Source organism: Amphiura filiformis, chromosome 6 (assembly GCF_039555335.1).
Source record: "Amphiura filiformis chromosome 6, Afil_fr2py, whole genome shotgun sequence".
In the NCBI taxonomy this organism is placed as follows: Eukaryota; Metazoa; Echinodermata; class Ophiuroidea; order Amphilepidida; family Amphiuridae; genus Amphiura; species Amphiura filiformis.
The window spans coordinates 15,223,128-15,238,603 of NC_092633.1; the positions used below are offsets into that span (position 1 = coordinate 15,223,128).

The 15,476-nt window shown below is 35.5% G+C and overlaps 1 protein-coding gene across 3 annotated transcripts; it reads left to right on the forward strand.

Annotated features, from left to right (window-relative positions):
- The first annotated feature begins 684 nt into the window (after positions 1-684).
- Positions 685-11,493, forward strand: LOC140155030 (uncharacterized). Of its 3 annotated transcripts, none has more exons than XM_072177706.1 (7): positions 685-859; positions 6,024-6,236; positions 6,808-7,024; positions 7,403-7,529; positions 8,433-8,705; positions 9,562-9,948; positions 10,601-11,493. In XM_072177706.1, the coding sequence occupies exons 2-7, from the start codon at positions 6,160-6,162 to the stop codon at positions 11,362-11,364; spliced, it is 1,845 nt and encodes a 614-aa protein (XP_072033807.1). In that variant the 5' UTR covers positions 685-859; positions 6,024-6,159; the 3' UTR covers positions 11,365-11,493. The 3 variants fall into 3 exon arrangements, with proteins under 3 accessions (XP_072033807.1, XP_072033805.1, XP_072033806.1); XM_072177704.1 differs by having other exon boundaries at positions 9,562-9,972; positions 10,601-11,492; XM_072177705.1 differs by lacking the exon at positions 685-859 and adding an exon at positions 4,536-4,875 and having other exon boundaries at positions 9,562-9,972; positions 10,601-11,492.
- Positions 11,494-15,476: the final 3,983 nt, after the last annotated feature.

Below are 15,476 nucleotides of genomic sequence, written 5' to 3' on the forward strand. Positions count from 1 at the left end.
TCCTCCCCCCGGATGCTGGTCGCCTGACACTTAAAATTGTTAGGCCTGTTAAAAAAATTTAAGCCCATCTTTTGTCCAATTTCCCCCCCGAAACTTGTCCCCCTCCCCCTCTAAAAAAAGTCCTAGCTTCCTACTGGGCCTGATACACCCATTAAACCTGAGATGTTGACATCTGGAGATAGCTGATTCTTTTCTCGCTGTAATATGCCTTATTGCCTTTTCTGGCTTAAGGACTGATAGAATTATGATAATTCGATTATCTTTCCTTTAGGCCTATATAGATGGTACATATATGAACAAAAAAGTGTTAGCCTCATCCCAATGGTGGTTCTTTGAAATATACTCAGCGTAATTATCGGTGGAAATTGCAAAAGCATCCTATCACCAATCTTTGAGACTTTATCGCGAAATGTTTTCCCGTGTTTTACCATAGATCATCTAAATAAGTATTTAGATCATCTATGGTTTTGCGATAGATATTTTCGGCAATAATAATTGGCGACACAAGACACCTGTTACTTCCTCAGCTTGTGATTGGTTGGAAGTTGGCGCTGAGCTAAACACAGCTCGGTGAACTCCTCTGATTGGCTTAAAACTCTATACCGGAAACGAACAGGTGCTTTGCTAATGTTAGGTCAATTGGTTGACCCCTTGTATCGCAGCGACGATAGACGCTGATCCTTGACCGCAGCACTTACTGCACTTTATATGTGTACATGTGTGTACGTGGAATTCATGAGAGTGCATGCAGTAGATTTGATATTATCATCATGATCATGGTTTGATAATCATTAGCGTAATAAATGCCCAAGATAGATAAAGCATGGTCTATGTCTAGGGAACGTTCACCGAAGCCAGGGTAAGTCGTGTGTAAGCTTGTCACTGTGTGTAGTGGTACTGGAATGTGGAACATGTCATGTACAAAGCTTACTGTTGTGTAACAGTGTAAGTATGTTGTGATGTGTGCATGACTCATACAAATGAATGTGTGTGACAAATATTTCATTTGCATTTATATGAACAGAGATATGAATTATGTACAATTAGTGCATAAGCTTAACAACTGAACTTGTGATCGTATACCGGTACGGTACTTTACTAGTCTGCAGTCTGATGATAACGTGATATAAATGAATTGAAATAAATTGGATGCAATTAATCGGCAAATTTTTTCATGCAGTTGATCCTTAAACATGCAAAAGTGGAGGTCATGATTGAAGTTGAGACTATAAATTCTAGATACCGGGGTAATGAATTCTAAAAAATGTCGTAAGTGATATTGCCATGTTGTAAGTGTAAATTGAAAAAGGTAAAAGTTGTTGACAGAAATCATTTTGGGAGATCTAGCATATATATTTTTATGGAAATGTCCAATTGATATTAATTCCCCATTTCTGATATTTATTTTTTGTACTAAAGAAATTTTATGTCAAAGAATTAAAAGAAAAATATGTTTTGATCTTAATACACTATGTAGTCAGTGAGCCATTCATTATGTATGTTTTGTTTACTTTACCCTGAACATACTTTAATTGACAAAGAAATATGTTTACCTCTGATCAATATTATTATTATACTGTAGCTGGTAACACATACACAAATCCTGGTGGACTTAAAATAGACTGTATAAAATTATGTTTAGTTCCCTAAATATTTTATTTGATTGTAAACATATAAAAGGTATATTATTGGTTTGTTTTATGTTCTGATCTTACTTTAAAAAAACTCCTATTTAGCCCATTTTAAGCGCACACAGTGATACCTGGAAAAGCCTTTTTTATTTCATTGTTCCGGTTGGGTAGGCCCTCTACTAAACACAAAACTTTTTCTGAAGTGCTTTAATACATTTGTAAGGCTGTACAATGTCTTTCAACTTCTAAAACATCTTTGTTAAAAAGTTTTAACTAAAATTTTAGAAAATAAAAAGAAAATTTAAGAATTTGAAAAAACTGAAAAGGAAGTGGAAGGGGACAGTATGTATTTTTTTACTTGGCCTTACTTTTTCTTTTTCATTTTGATCATTGAAAGTTGAGTTGTATTGTTTTAAATTTGATTTTCATCACAAAACATTGAATATACAAAGAGATACAAAACCAAAAAATGTATTTGAAAACAATATTCATGTTTTCACAAATTATATATACCATATTAAATGTGGACATTTCAACATTATTTTCTATTGTTTCCCATGAGTCATGATATTGACAATGAAAAGTTTTATTCATGGACGATTTCCTTTGATTTGAAAGGTCATTTACCTGTAGATCTATTGATTATGACCACACCTACATGATGTAGGCTCCTTTGGTTTTTAAGTGAAGTACTTTTACTTTATGATTAAAGTAGGTAATGGGGATACTCATCCTGCACAAGAACAAATAAACACAATGGGGAACGATTGCTCACTATGAGAGGAAACTGAATATATTAAATAAACTTTTCATTCTTTCTTACTTTATCATTGTTCCATTTAGCTTTTATTGTAACATGTTGTTAAAAAGGCTTAGTCATACTAGTTTCTTAGAGCACTTGAAATTGGGTGAGTGGACAGGAAAATATTTATGAAAAAGTTTAATCTCTATCAACTTTCCTGCTTTTACAAGTTCCAGTAGTACCGTAGTCATGATCATTGCTTTTTCACATGCTTTTGTCATTACTTTTACGTTACATGTAGGTACATGTACATAGTTTTAAGGTGTAAGTGTATGATATACTTTCAGATTTTGGACATTCTGCTGCAGAAGTAGTTACGATTTTGTCGATTAAGCCTTTCACACTGAAGAGTAGATCGAGGTTGCTTGCTGCAGCACAGAAAATCGTGCTGCAACTTGTCAAAAAGTCAGAATTTGTAACTAATTGACAATTTTATGCGTTTATACCGCAGTTAAACATAAATAATACACATATTTTGAATATTAAAACCATTTAATATTAAAACACATTTGAAAAAAAAAACAGCGACTGTCTTTTTTTCAGATTTTGGGTCGGTCGATAAGGGCAAGTCAAGTTATTTTTTTTTACCCTGATGTATGTTATTTGCTGTTTCTTTTTGATGTCTTCTTGGCTGGACTTTATAACATATTATAATATCGCGACAAGCAAATGCCCCACAATTTCCATTTGAAAAAGTTCCACCACAAAGAATAAAAATATGGTCAAAAATTTAATCAGTTTGAAAAGTCAAATGATTAAAATTTATGCTGAATGTACGTGATTCAAATTATAGTGTGAGCATTAATGTATATTAAAATGTCTACCAATAAGTAGCTGATATACACAACTTAATTGTGTCAAGGCATTGGTAATGATGTACAGGAGGGTGGCGTCAAGAGCTGAGTACCTATTCAGAAGCACATTATAATACACGTAGTACTCTATACTCTATTGCTCTAATTAAAAACTCACAGCATAGAAACAGTCAATAAATTTAGCCTTTGGATTTAATATTGATGTGCACTTAGTGAACCAGTGGACCTAGACGTTTGTCATTAACGGTAATGGCCTCATCAATATTATATATTCTGCGTACCGATACATGATGTGTTCAAGTAAAATAGTCTAAAGAAGGAACATGTTAAATTGAAATTGAGCTATTAATATTTTATACCTAATGTATATTAAAATGACATTCTGAGTGATCTGGTGTGTAATTTCTAGTACCCAATGTCAGTTTTAGAATGACAAATTGAAAAATAACCAGAAATTTTGTGTACAAAATTCCATGAAAATGAATGTTTTGTAATTTTGCATGGTACAATGTGTACGCCTAATGTATAAAAATTATGATACCACTGTGAGGTGTAGTGGTTTACAGCTGTACTTGATGCATCTTAGGCCCGAACTTAGGGAATTATGTGTGTATGTGCCCATGAAAGGCTGTGTCAGTTTTGATAAAAATATCACAACTTGAAATTCTCATGGAAGATTTGTGAAAACACAGTGTGTGTTATAAATTATATTTAGTTGAAATTTGTTAGAGAGTGTTATAAATTATGTTTCTATTGAAATCTGTTAAAGTATTTTCTTCAAAAAAATAATGAGAAAAACATTTGTTTTTGCCAGCTTTAGCATCTACGAATTAAGTGATACTAACACCATGTGGTAATGCAGCGTTACACCATAAGGCTTTTTTGAAGGCTTATGGTTACTCAAAGTACACCATCCCACAATCATGTTTTTTAATTGATTATACATGTAGGTTTATTACTATTTTCAAAAAATATAGATTGCATTGCATTTAATTTTAAATACATCAAAACAAAATGTTCTTTAATATGCAGAGATGTTAGATAATAGCTCTGAGCTCTGTAAAATATTAATAGCTATCAACACAATAATTTAGCTCTAAAGTGTACTTTGCCTTGTTCCTATGGCAATCTTCATTAACGTTGCCGTTGGCATGCCGATGCCTCATTCTTTCAATTTCGTCCCCAGCAACAGGTAGTACGGATGAATGAGATGATTGGTGTAGTCAGACAATAACTGTATGCTTTAGCGTTTCCTGTGGCATGTGTACACTTATAATCTTTCATCTTCTGATATTTTAGCATAGCACACAGCATTACATGTAGTTGCTGCAGGTTCATGGATTATTTTTCTCAAGAACCACTCTACCATTACTTCTCAAGAACCACTCTACCATTACAATGCACCTCAAGATGTATATTCATTAACTTTGTTAAAAACAGCAGATTTGTGAAACATTTTGACAATTCTGTAGACAGATGTGATAAACTTGATGATTAACTGGATTCTATTTGTGTGCGGAGATGGCTACTGTGTAACCTTAATGTATTAGAAGCAGTGCGCTGAACGTATCATTTAGAGTTTTGTGATACATCGGATGGTTTCTGACAACCTGTGGATATGTTACATGTATGCTCTTGTTTGATTAACAACAGTTTGTTCTTACAACCATGGATGAAGATTGTCTTTATGTTTAATAAAGGATTTAAATTTGATTATTTATGCCACTCTGTCATAAATTATTTTGACTTTTTGTGGAAATTAGGGTGAATGTTTCTGATATTCTGCATTTATGTTTATACAAGTAAGGTGCAAATCAACAAGAATTTAATAAGACTAAAGTTAGTAACCACCAGAGAGAGATTATTTTCCAAACCGTTGTGCATCCACTGTACAGCAAGTCAGCTTTATTGGGTTGTTCTCAACATATCCTTGGTATATGTACAGCCTGCATGTGATCGGGGGGGGGGGGTGTGAACTTACACTAGTGACAACTGTAGAAAGAAGCTACAGCAAAGGTTTTTTTTCTAAACCACTATAATACTTGTAAATGTAAAAAATACTTTCCAGGTCTTACTTTATTTGAACATGAGAGTAGTAGCTATATTCAGCAAGTTGTTGTTGGACAATAGTGGATTTAATTAAGTGTATTTTTAGTGGAAATCTGATATCAGGGCTATTATTGTTACACATTTAGTGAAACACAAGAAGCCATTTAATGACCTTTAATGAGTAGAGAATTCTTCTTGCAAAGTTTAAAGAAGATACTGTTACAGATCAACAGTGAAGCTTTGTTTAATAATTGTGTATCAATGAACGTGTGCTGCATTTTGTATAAATGGAAAGGACAATTATATAGGAACATAGAGGATTTTTTTTAGGAATATGTAGGATTTGACTAGGAGAAAATATACATGTATGTAACTGCTGTTTAACGATATTACAAGGTCTTCATATAAGTCAAACTGAAAGATTATGATGATTGTTGAATGGTGGAATTATCAGCTGGAATATCTCTTGAAAATTAAAGACAAAGTGGTTTTTGTATACATGAATATCACATGCTGCTGCTAAATGGATTTTTTTGTTAAACAGCCCTGTCCTACCTGTATCTTAATTTCTCCACATGGACTGAACATTTAAAATATTGAGCAAACAAATTCTACATATTCAGCAAACCACATTTCATGGAGAGTAAAGTGAAAGGCACTTACCTGAGTGTCTTTTTACTTTTTGATTTGAATTTATGTTTTTTTTTTCTTTTGCTTATTTTTCAGTGAGACGCAACCAAAGATTCCAAACTCCTAGTACTGGAGCCAGTTATCTGACTTAGTATGTCAGTCTGGCAGTTTAGCTGACATCTGTCAGATATCCAACTATCTTTTGAAGTGAGTAACCATAATACCTGTTCTCATGTGGATGTCAGATGATCAAGAGGATACAGAAAAAATGTCTGCCACCATGGGGAGAGCAGGAATAGAAGAAAACAGGTTTGTAATAACTGATGACTGTTTATACATGTACCTATTAATTACAGAACCTGTATAAACATTCATATTTTGCTCTAAATGCACTCAAAACTAGTGCTTCATGGTGTGATGCAATGACTGCATCTACATGTACATCTAAGGAGTGATGTAATGCATTATAGTGTGCTTATCAGGCAGAATTTTTTTGTTTTTTTCTGCCTGTTGGCAGCGAGGACCCAAATTCCCCAATATTTTCCCCTGTAACTGACCTGCTATTACATGTGGTGGTATACATGGTATATAGAGAGTCCTGGTGCTCAGGTTTTAATTCTGTAGAAAATCTAATAAACATTTTCCTTTTGGAACTAGAAATGTTTAAATACTAATGCTTATATTTTTGAAGTAGTTTACTTTGTCCAAGTGCATGTATGTAGTTTTAACATATACAGCAAAAACCTGTTCTTTTCAGTCTTGCTTACCTGTTTGCTTTCTTTACATTTTTGCAATAATGTACTTACAAATAAAATTAAGGTTATCTTAATGCAATCCTCTTATTGTTTCTTGATTGTTATTTAATTTGCAAATAAATCAGGCAAGACTACCCTAGACCAATGACTACCAAAGGAAGACCAATGACTACAAGGGGAAGGCCAGTGACTACTAAAGGCAGACCAATGACAACGAGAGGGAGAAGAATTCAACATGGTTCAGTGGAATCCTTGGAGTCTAGGACATCAAGTGAACAGACTGGGGAGGAGTCTAAGGACATTACTAGAAGTAATAATGACAACAAGGAAGATAGGCGATTGGTAAGTTTCATATATTGTGTATATTTCATGAAAGAACTTCAGTTATTTTGAATGAATTGGTAGTTTTAAAATTGGTGCAAGTAATTGATCATTTATGCAGGTTCTTAAACTGTATCACCATGCAATAATAATACAACAATTAAAACAGCAAAAATGTGACACAACATCCAATGGGGGTAAAAACAAATAAATAAATATTAAGTTAAAAACCCAATGTTTCAAAAAGCCAAAAGTTTTCTTTATTAAGGGAGAGACCAGCTCTATTTATAGTGTAGAGACCAGCTCTAAAAAGTTTGCATAAAACTTAGCATGTTGACCAATAAAAATCACTAGCGGAGCAAATAGATTTGATAAATTTCATTAATTTTTTTATTCCAGTTAAATCGCAGTCGTGCACACACAGCTCCACCAAGTAAATACCACAGCTCATGTTCTCTGTCATCAGCATCTTCAGATTCTCTGAATGGTAGTAATAACAGCGGCACAAGATGCAAGTCTATGCAAGGTAGGTCTAATATAATGTTGGCTGAATGTTGGCTCATTCATCAAGCCAAGTGCTATTTCCAAGAATTACTGACTTTGTCCAATGAATTAGGTATGTCAACATACATTTAAGTAACTATACAAACGAAATAAACACAGAATGAGGAATTCTAAATACAACTGTGCAATTTAGAGCAGAGTATTGATCTTTTTTAACTGAATGGCTTGAGAAAATAGCAAGCTGCTGTATATAGTATATTTCCTGTTGAGCACAAAATAAACAATGCTCAAATGGTATGCTGGTTTTCATTTAAAAGTTTGTTTGTTTGTTTATTCTTTCTGTGTGGAGACACACTTGGGTCCTGATGGGACCAGGCCGTATTTTAAAACACATTCTGATTTTGCAGGGGGAATCAACCCACTTTGGAAGGGAAGGGGATGGACAGTTCAAAAACCACAGGTCTTTTTGTAAGAGATTTGACACCAATATGGGAGTCATAGGGGGAAAGGGTGGTCATTTAGTGAGACTTGGGGCAATTCTGGGGGTATAACATAATTGCCAAAATGTAACATTGGAGCAATTTTTATACAAAAATATTACATCAAAATGTAGTCTTTTCGTATATGCCAAACAATAAATTACAAACAATTTAAAGTATACAGCAGTGAAAACTACTTTTGTTTGTTTAAGTATTTTAAAGTATGTGTGTGTTTAAAAGAAAAAAATTCAGTTGATTTTAGTAAACAAACCCTTAATAATAATGTAGTTTAATTTGAAGAGTCTCCAAATTTTTTTTGAAAAGTGGTTATTGTGAAACAACTAATGTAAAACAGGGTTATTGTGAATTTAAAACAGGGGTTAATGTGGTCGCATATGTCATTTTTTTGCATAAATTAAAGTGAATTTTGTTCTGCCAATTTACAGTTTATCCTAGTCCAGATAATATATGCCGTGTGTCAAACAAGAAACCTGGCTACTACGAATTCCTTCGACCGTACTCAGCTTACACCAAGCCCTTATGGAAGGAGCCTAAATTACCCCTGGCATTCCAAGACAGCAAGAAACTCAACCATTCATCATTGACAGATGGAGAGAGGTTCTATCTATGGAGGACGGCTTCTGTGTATGGAATGACGGATATGAAGAAACAAAATCAGAAGAGATATGAGAAGATACTGAGACACACTGTAGAAACAGGTCAGTCAGGAGAACTATTGGGCTATTCCTGTTGAAATCCATACACCCCTGTGGAAGACATGACTTTAATCTCCCAAACAGGAAGGGTCAGTTTCAAATGGAGTTACTTGAATGGATGCACTCCATTTAAAATCTACACCCCCTGTGTAGGAGATTAATGTCATGTCTTCCATATAGGGTGTATGAATTTCAAATGGAAGAACTCATCTATAGATTCAACCAAAAACCACAGTAAACTTGTAAATTAAAGTCAGTCATTTTTTGTCACCAAAAAGACAGAAACAGTGAAACTTGTGAAAAAAAAAAAGAATATTTTTGTAAGAATAATAAGATGGCATTAGTTGTTCAGTACCCAGAGGTACATAAGGATGACCTCTGTTCTACAGTCTTTCTTAAATTTGCCACCTAAAGACCACATCACAAAAGGGAAGATAGTGATTGTGGTAATAGAAATAATTTGACAGATTTGCTGCTAACTGCATTAGACAGTACATATCCGGGGTACATATATAACCACTGATTTGTTCTTACATCAACATGTATCTGTTGGCAAAACATCATGTCTTGCCAAGAAATTATGTTTTACAAAAATATTACTTTGTCCAGGTTGAATTTGAATCAAGTTAGAACACTACACTTTGCAGCATTTCTTGGAAAAGAAAAAGACAGAACATGAGGCCTATAAAGAACAAATTAGAATAAGCAGGTAATTTTTGATGAACAATGTGTGAACCTGAGACGAATATACCTACTAGGTATATTCATCTCAGGTGTGAATCACTCATCTGCTCACTTTACAAAACTGTTGCTGGTACCTAAGTGTGTTAAATATAAAATATTGTTTTGTTTTTTTCAGGTTTTCATACAGAAGAAGAAATACAAAAATACATGAACTATTTCAAAGGTTCAAGAAAGCGTCAATTTCACACAGACCCCAGTGTCTGGAGAGAGCCACCAAGAATCCCTGTACGGCAACTACGTTTCAGACCGCCACCAACCTCACCACGGGGCTGGAACTCTTATTTACCACAGGGAAACTTGGGTAGAGGTCGTGGTCAGAGCACAAATAGTATGTCACCTGGAGATGAAAAAAGTGGTTCAACAGAGAAGAGTGAGAGGCAAGAACGAAAGAAGAGAGCTCCTGGAGTAAGTTTGGAAGAAGAAGAGCCAGAGAAGGATGAGAGGGACAAAGTGAAACATGGAAACAATGATAAAAAGATGACAGAAGACAATCACACAGAAAGTAAGGGTCAACAAAATAATAAAGGTAATTTGCATAATGATTGTAGCAATTTCCAGGCATAAAAAGTGGCAATAAAAAAAAGAAGCTGAAAGCACCAAACCCTTATGTGTGTGTGGTAATGAAAATTTATGAGGACTTGTCCTGGGAATAGGCTACAGCAGGGATTAAAAGGACATCACCACATTAAAATTTTTGTTGCTCTCTTCATGCTGAAATAAATCCATTCCGAATTTTTTTTTATTCCTTATCTTTATTTATAGCCCCATTTTAAAAATGCAGAAATGTACAAAATTGTCATGTCTGAATGTCACTGTTTTCTGAGAAGATCCGACTGCTTGATTGTATTGAGAAGATCCGACTGCTTGTCAACATCAGGCTTTGAATTTGGTGTAAAATGATAAATATGGTAGCCACTGTAGGGATGTACAAACACGTCTAATTTCATCTAAAATGGGGACAATGAATTGAGGGAGGAGTTATGCCAAAGTTGTGAAAAATAAACAGCCATTTTAAAACATGTTTTAGACACTTGACCCCATCCCAACCTTCATAATAATTGTATACACTGTTTTTTCTCTATTTTTGTCTATCTTATTTCAACGTAATACCAATAAGACTTGGCTTAAACATTTCTGTGCATTTCTTGTTATAGATTCACCGGCATCGAAGCATGATAGTGATGAACGAGAACATGATGATGAACAAGATGATGATGAACAAGAACAGCCACCTGTACAAATTTATTATGACATGAAACTGAAAAGAACAGTCATTAAACCTGGTGCACCTGATAGTAAGAGAGATGAGAATGAGAAAAATAGCTCTAATAATAAAAGGATGAAGCCAAAAGACAATAAAGTATCATTTAATCTCAACTATAAATCAAAAGAGCAAAACAAATTGAAAGGTCAAGATAAATCGCAAGACAAAGGTAAATCAAAAGGAAATCTCAAATCACCTCGACAAAAACAAACAGACAAACAAAGCCCACGTCCACCACCCCCAAGGAGGTCATGGGAAAAAATAATACGGACACTAGTGCACGGCCCAAGACAAGTAGGGGGCAATCTAACAGAGTTCAAATCGAAAAGCAATTGGAGAAAAACATACAGGCAGATGATGATGAAGATGCCGGTGATGGTCGTCGACAATCATCAGCTTCTTCATCAAGTAGAGGTAGCAGTAGTGGAACAAGTAGGAGTAGTTCCAGCACTGGATCTAGTAGTAGCACATCAACTAGTGGGTCAAGCAGCAGTGGATCGAGTAGTAGAAGTAGCAGTAGCAGCAGTAGTAGAAGCGATAGTGCTATTAGCAGAAGTGAGAGTGCTATTAGCAGAAGTGAGAGTGCTATTAGCAGAAGTGAGAGTGCTATTAGCAGAAGTGGCAGTGGTAGAAACAGCAGTAGAAGTGGCATAGGCATCAAAATAGATGATAATGCGGATAACAACGAATCGGCGGCACCCGTGCCAAGAATAAGTTTTAGAGAAGCCTCAGCTTTGAGTGATATCGATGATGAACCTTTAAGACCAAAAGTGGCCTCAGCTGTTGGCAATCGAGTCATTGACGGGGATGATGATGAGTCAAGAATGGCTCTGGCGCAATCATTTTGGGATTCGAACAAAGGTCAAGTGAATCAAGAGTCAAATAAAGAAGAAACTGCTGATATATCTAGTCCTGGAAGAACTGATACTTCAGTTGGTAGCAGTGATAGCAGCAGTAGTGGCACCGCCATCAAAGTAGAAAGTAACATGGATGATAACAAATTGGCACCTGTGCCAAAAGTAACGTTTCGAGAATCCTCTATTTTGAGTGACAATGAATCTTTAAGTCCGAGAGTGGCTTCGGCTGTTGGCAATAGAGTCATTGAAGATGATGATGATGAGTCAAGAATGGCTCTGGCACAATCATTTTGGGCCAGAAACAAAGGTCAAGTGAACCAAGAGTCAAATGAAGAACCTCCTAGTGTATCTAGTCCTGGACTAACTGATACTTCAGTTGGTAGCAGTGATAGCAGCAGTAGCGGTACCAGTAGTAGTAGTACTAGCAGTGGTACTAGCAGTAGTAGTGGTACTAGCAGTAGTAGTGGTACAAGCAGTGGTAGTAGCAGTAGTGGGGCAACCATCAAAGAAGAAAGTAATAACCAGGATAACAACAAACTGGCACCTGAGCAGAAAGTAAGTTTGAAAGAAGAATCGGTTTTGAGTGATGATGGACCTGTAAGACCACAAGTGACCTCACCTGTTGACAATAAGGCCATAGAAGGCAGCAATGATGAATCAAAAGCAGCCCCTCAGTACTCATTTTGGGACACACTGAACAACAAAGATCAAGTCAATCAAAAGTCAAATGAAGAAACTGCTAGTAGTATATCTAGTCCTGGAAGAACTAGTGCTGGAAGAACTAGTACTTCAGTTGGCAGTAGTTATAACAGTAGCAGCAGAACAAGCAGTAACAGTGGTAGTAGCAGTTCAGGAAGTAGTGGTAGTGATAGTGATTCAGATAGCAGCAGCAGTAGACCAAGTAGTGTAATAGGTCAAGAAAAAGATTAAGGTATACAAATAAGATCTGAAACTTATGATTATGTCATGCACAGAGATGTACTTTTAGTTTTAACAGCAGACTATAATTTGGTTCACCTCATGTTCGGTAGTGACATACATGCATATTTTGCTCGCTGCAGTATTGAGGCACGTGGTTAAGTTAAACGCGCTGAGTGTACACGCACACTGGGCGGTTTGTCGGCACGCTTGCGGCGCAACCGCGAAAAAGCATCGATGTAACTACCGGACTTGAGGTGAACCAAATTATAGTAACTTTGCTGTCTCAGTGGCAAAGCTGGTAGCATTGAGCTATTCTAGTTAAAATCTATATACCCTATATGGAGGACATGACCTTAAAGGAGTATTTTGTGATCCTAGCATCCTCTTTTTGTAACATTTTTCAGTAGATATCCATGAAAAAAGCTTATTCCCAAAATTTCAGTTGATTCCGATTTTTGCGTTTATGAGTTATGCATGATTATGTGTATTACACTGCTCCATAGACAATGTGTTGTAATTTCGTTCTGGTATACCAGAACGAAATTCAAATTTCACGATATCTTTGCTTAACGAATTAATCTGTAAGAAATTTTTCGTAAATAAACATCATGTAGCCAGAGGTTTCCAGTGATATAAAAATCTCAACTTTTTTTTTGAGAAAAGTGGGGATGATGCTGTGGATCACGAAATGCCCTTTTAATCTATCACACAGAGGGTGTAGATTTCAAATGTAGTCACCCATTCATGTAACACTCTACCTGTGTGGAAGATTAAGACCATGTCTTTCATATGGGGTATATGGATTTCAAATGGAATAGCCCAGTTAACCAGGGCATTAATAGCTGAAGCCTGTTTCATTCAACATCGTTAATCTGCTTTTTTAAATACACTGTGTTTGTTTACATATAGTGTATATCCGCATGTAATGATGCATCTTACTATAAATAGGCTAATGTTGTATGTGTGTGGTTTATGTGAAAGGCTCCGTCAGTTTCGATCCAAATGTCGCCAAATTCATACGGGAGATCGAGGAATATACGGGAAATGGACTGCTCTTTATTTGGTTGAAATCGGTCAAGAATTGGCTGCAAAAACAGTGAAAATATGGGTAAAATCGGGGCCTTTGTTATGAAAAACTGCAGCTCAGGCAGACAGCGCGTCAGCGCCGCGTGCGTAATGCGCACTACATCAATGCGCGCGTAAACGGCGCAGAGCCACGCGACTTGCGAGCCAGAGAACAGTGGACATGATAATATAGAAAGAAGGAAAAATAAATAGAAAATAAAGGACACAAAGGTACATGGATGGGTCACGGGATTATGATAACGGAAATGTAGAAGAAACTGAAAAGAAAGGAAAAAAGGAAATGTAAGAAGAGACAGATTTATATAAATAAAATGTATACCTTTTCAATGATTCTACCTGTTCAGTAATTCTTCCTGTTATAGTGAACGCTCCCATTTACTCATCTACGGGGACCCGCGCGAAGCACGGGTATCCCGCTAGTATTTATAATATGATTACTGGAAGTTTCATTAAAGGTCTTTCAAAAACTTTGTGGCCATCATGGAACATACCTAGCAAGCCTATTAGATGCAGTGTACTTGATAACAATATAGAGGAGCATAATCATCAGTACTGCAATGGTTTTAGCTGCACCATACACATGTGTTACTGCCTGCAAAGTGTTCTATGATGGAAAAAAATAAGTTAAAAGACCTATAGTTTCATCACATTTATTTACTGTTAATCCTTTACCATCATTTGAGCCATTCAACGGTTTGAGGACGAAGGTATATGTAATATTAACCTACCCAGCACAAACCCAAGGGCACTGATCAAAACAAAAAATTATGATTGGAATCAGTACTCAATTTGAGATCCATGAAATATCATTGGATATTGTATTGATGCATTGGTGTGACAGTCATTCTGCAAGTGTGAAATTATATACAAGGTTGTGATTTAGAATAACCAATAGCGATTGCATGTACATGTGGTGGTAGCAATATATTATACCATTCAGAATCAATACGTTTCTGCCAAATATGCAAGCAAAATTTAGCACAAATTTGTCTTTTTTTGGTATTAGGTGAAAAAATTACATCAAGGCATCAAACAGTTAATTTTTGTGCTAAGGGATGAAATCAAAACTCGACCGGTGGCTGACTGGTGGTTCCATCCGGTTGCTATTGTTATAAACAATGGCAACCGGACGAAACCGCCGGTCGAGTTTTGATTTCATCCCTAACTAACCTATAGATTTTTGTCATTTGATGCAAAATATGTACATATATCTTGAAATTTCAAACAGTTAGACCTTCATGCAGTTTGTTTGCATGTGTGAGTGAGCTGGTTCACAAAATGGCCAGCTGGTTTGATTAAAATTGCTCCAATCACACCTTTATGGGAAAAAAACAACAACACCTTTGGGGAAATGTAAAAAGGTTGATTTTGAGATGTACAGATTATTAGATAGCGTAAAAACACAATTACAACTGTACCACATATTTTCTTATTTTAAACATGTAAAATAAATAATGTACCCAGTTTTGGGTGGCAGGTATTTCAATAATGTACATAAATCTATTTGAACATTCCATAAATTAAATATTTTTACAATTGTGATATAGTGTAAAATTCATATAGATTATTATTTTCTGCATTTTGTAATAGAAGAAATATTTTGTCTTTACTTCTGTAAATTAGCCAAAAGTGCCATACTTTAATTTGATAATGTGATTTGTTAAGTACAATCAAATTATAATTGAAGACTCAATTAAAAAGACTAGTTTGCGTATGACATCCTGTCAACCAGACCAAATGCCGTACTGCACAGGTCAGCAACCAATCACGTCATGCCTTTGCCCTGATGTCAGACAAACTAGACTTTTTAATTCGGTCTTCAATTATATTGGGCCTAATTATTTTTTGATTGGCGTAACAGGCCCAAAAAATCTGGATCGATCGGTTGGATGTTTTGTGTCT

Bases quoted from the DNA above. Each gene is read 5' to 3' on its own strand.
- LOC140155030 (XM_072177704.1), top strand. From the start codon at position 6,160: ATGTGGATGTCAGATGATCAAGAGGATACAGAAAAAATGTCTGCCACC. The intron at 7,025-7,402 runs GTAAGTTTCATA...TTTTTATTCCAG, and splicing joins ACAAGGAAGATAGGCGATTG to TTAAATCGCAGTCGTGCACA. The intron at 7,530-8,432 runs GTAGGTCTAATA...GCCAATTTACAG, and splicing joins AAGATGCAAGTCTATGCAAG to TTTATCCTAGTCCAGATAAT.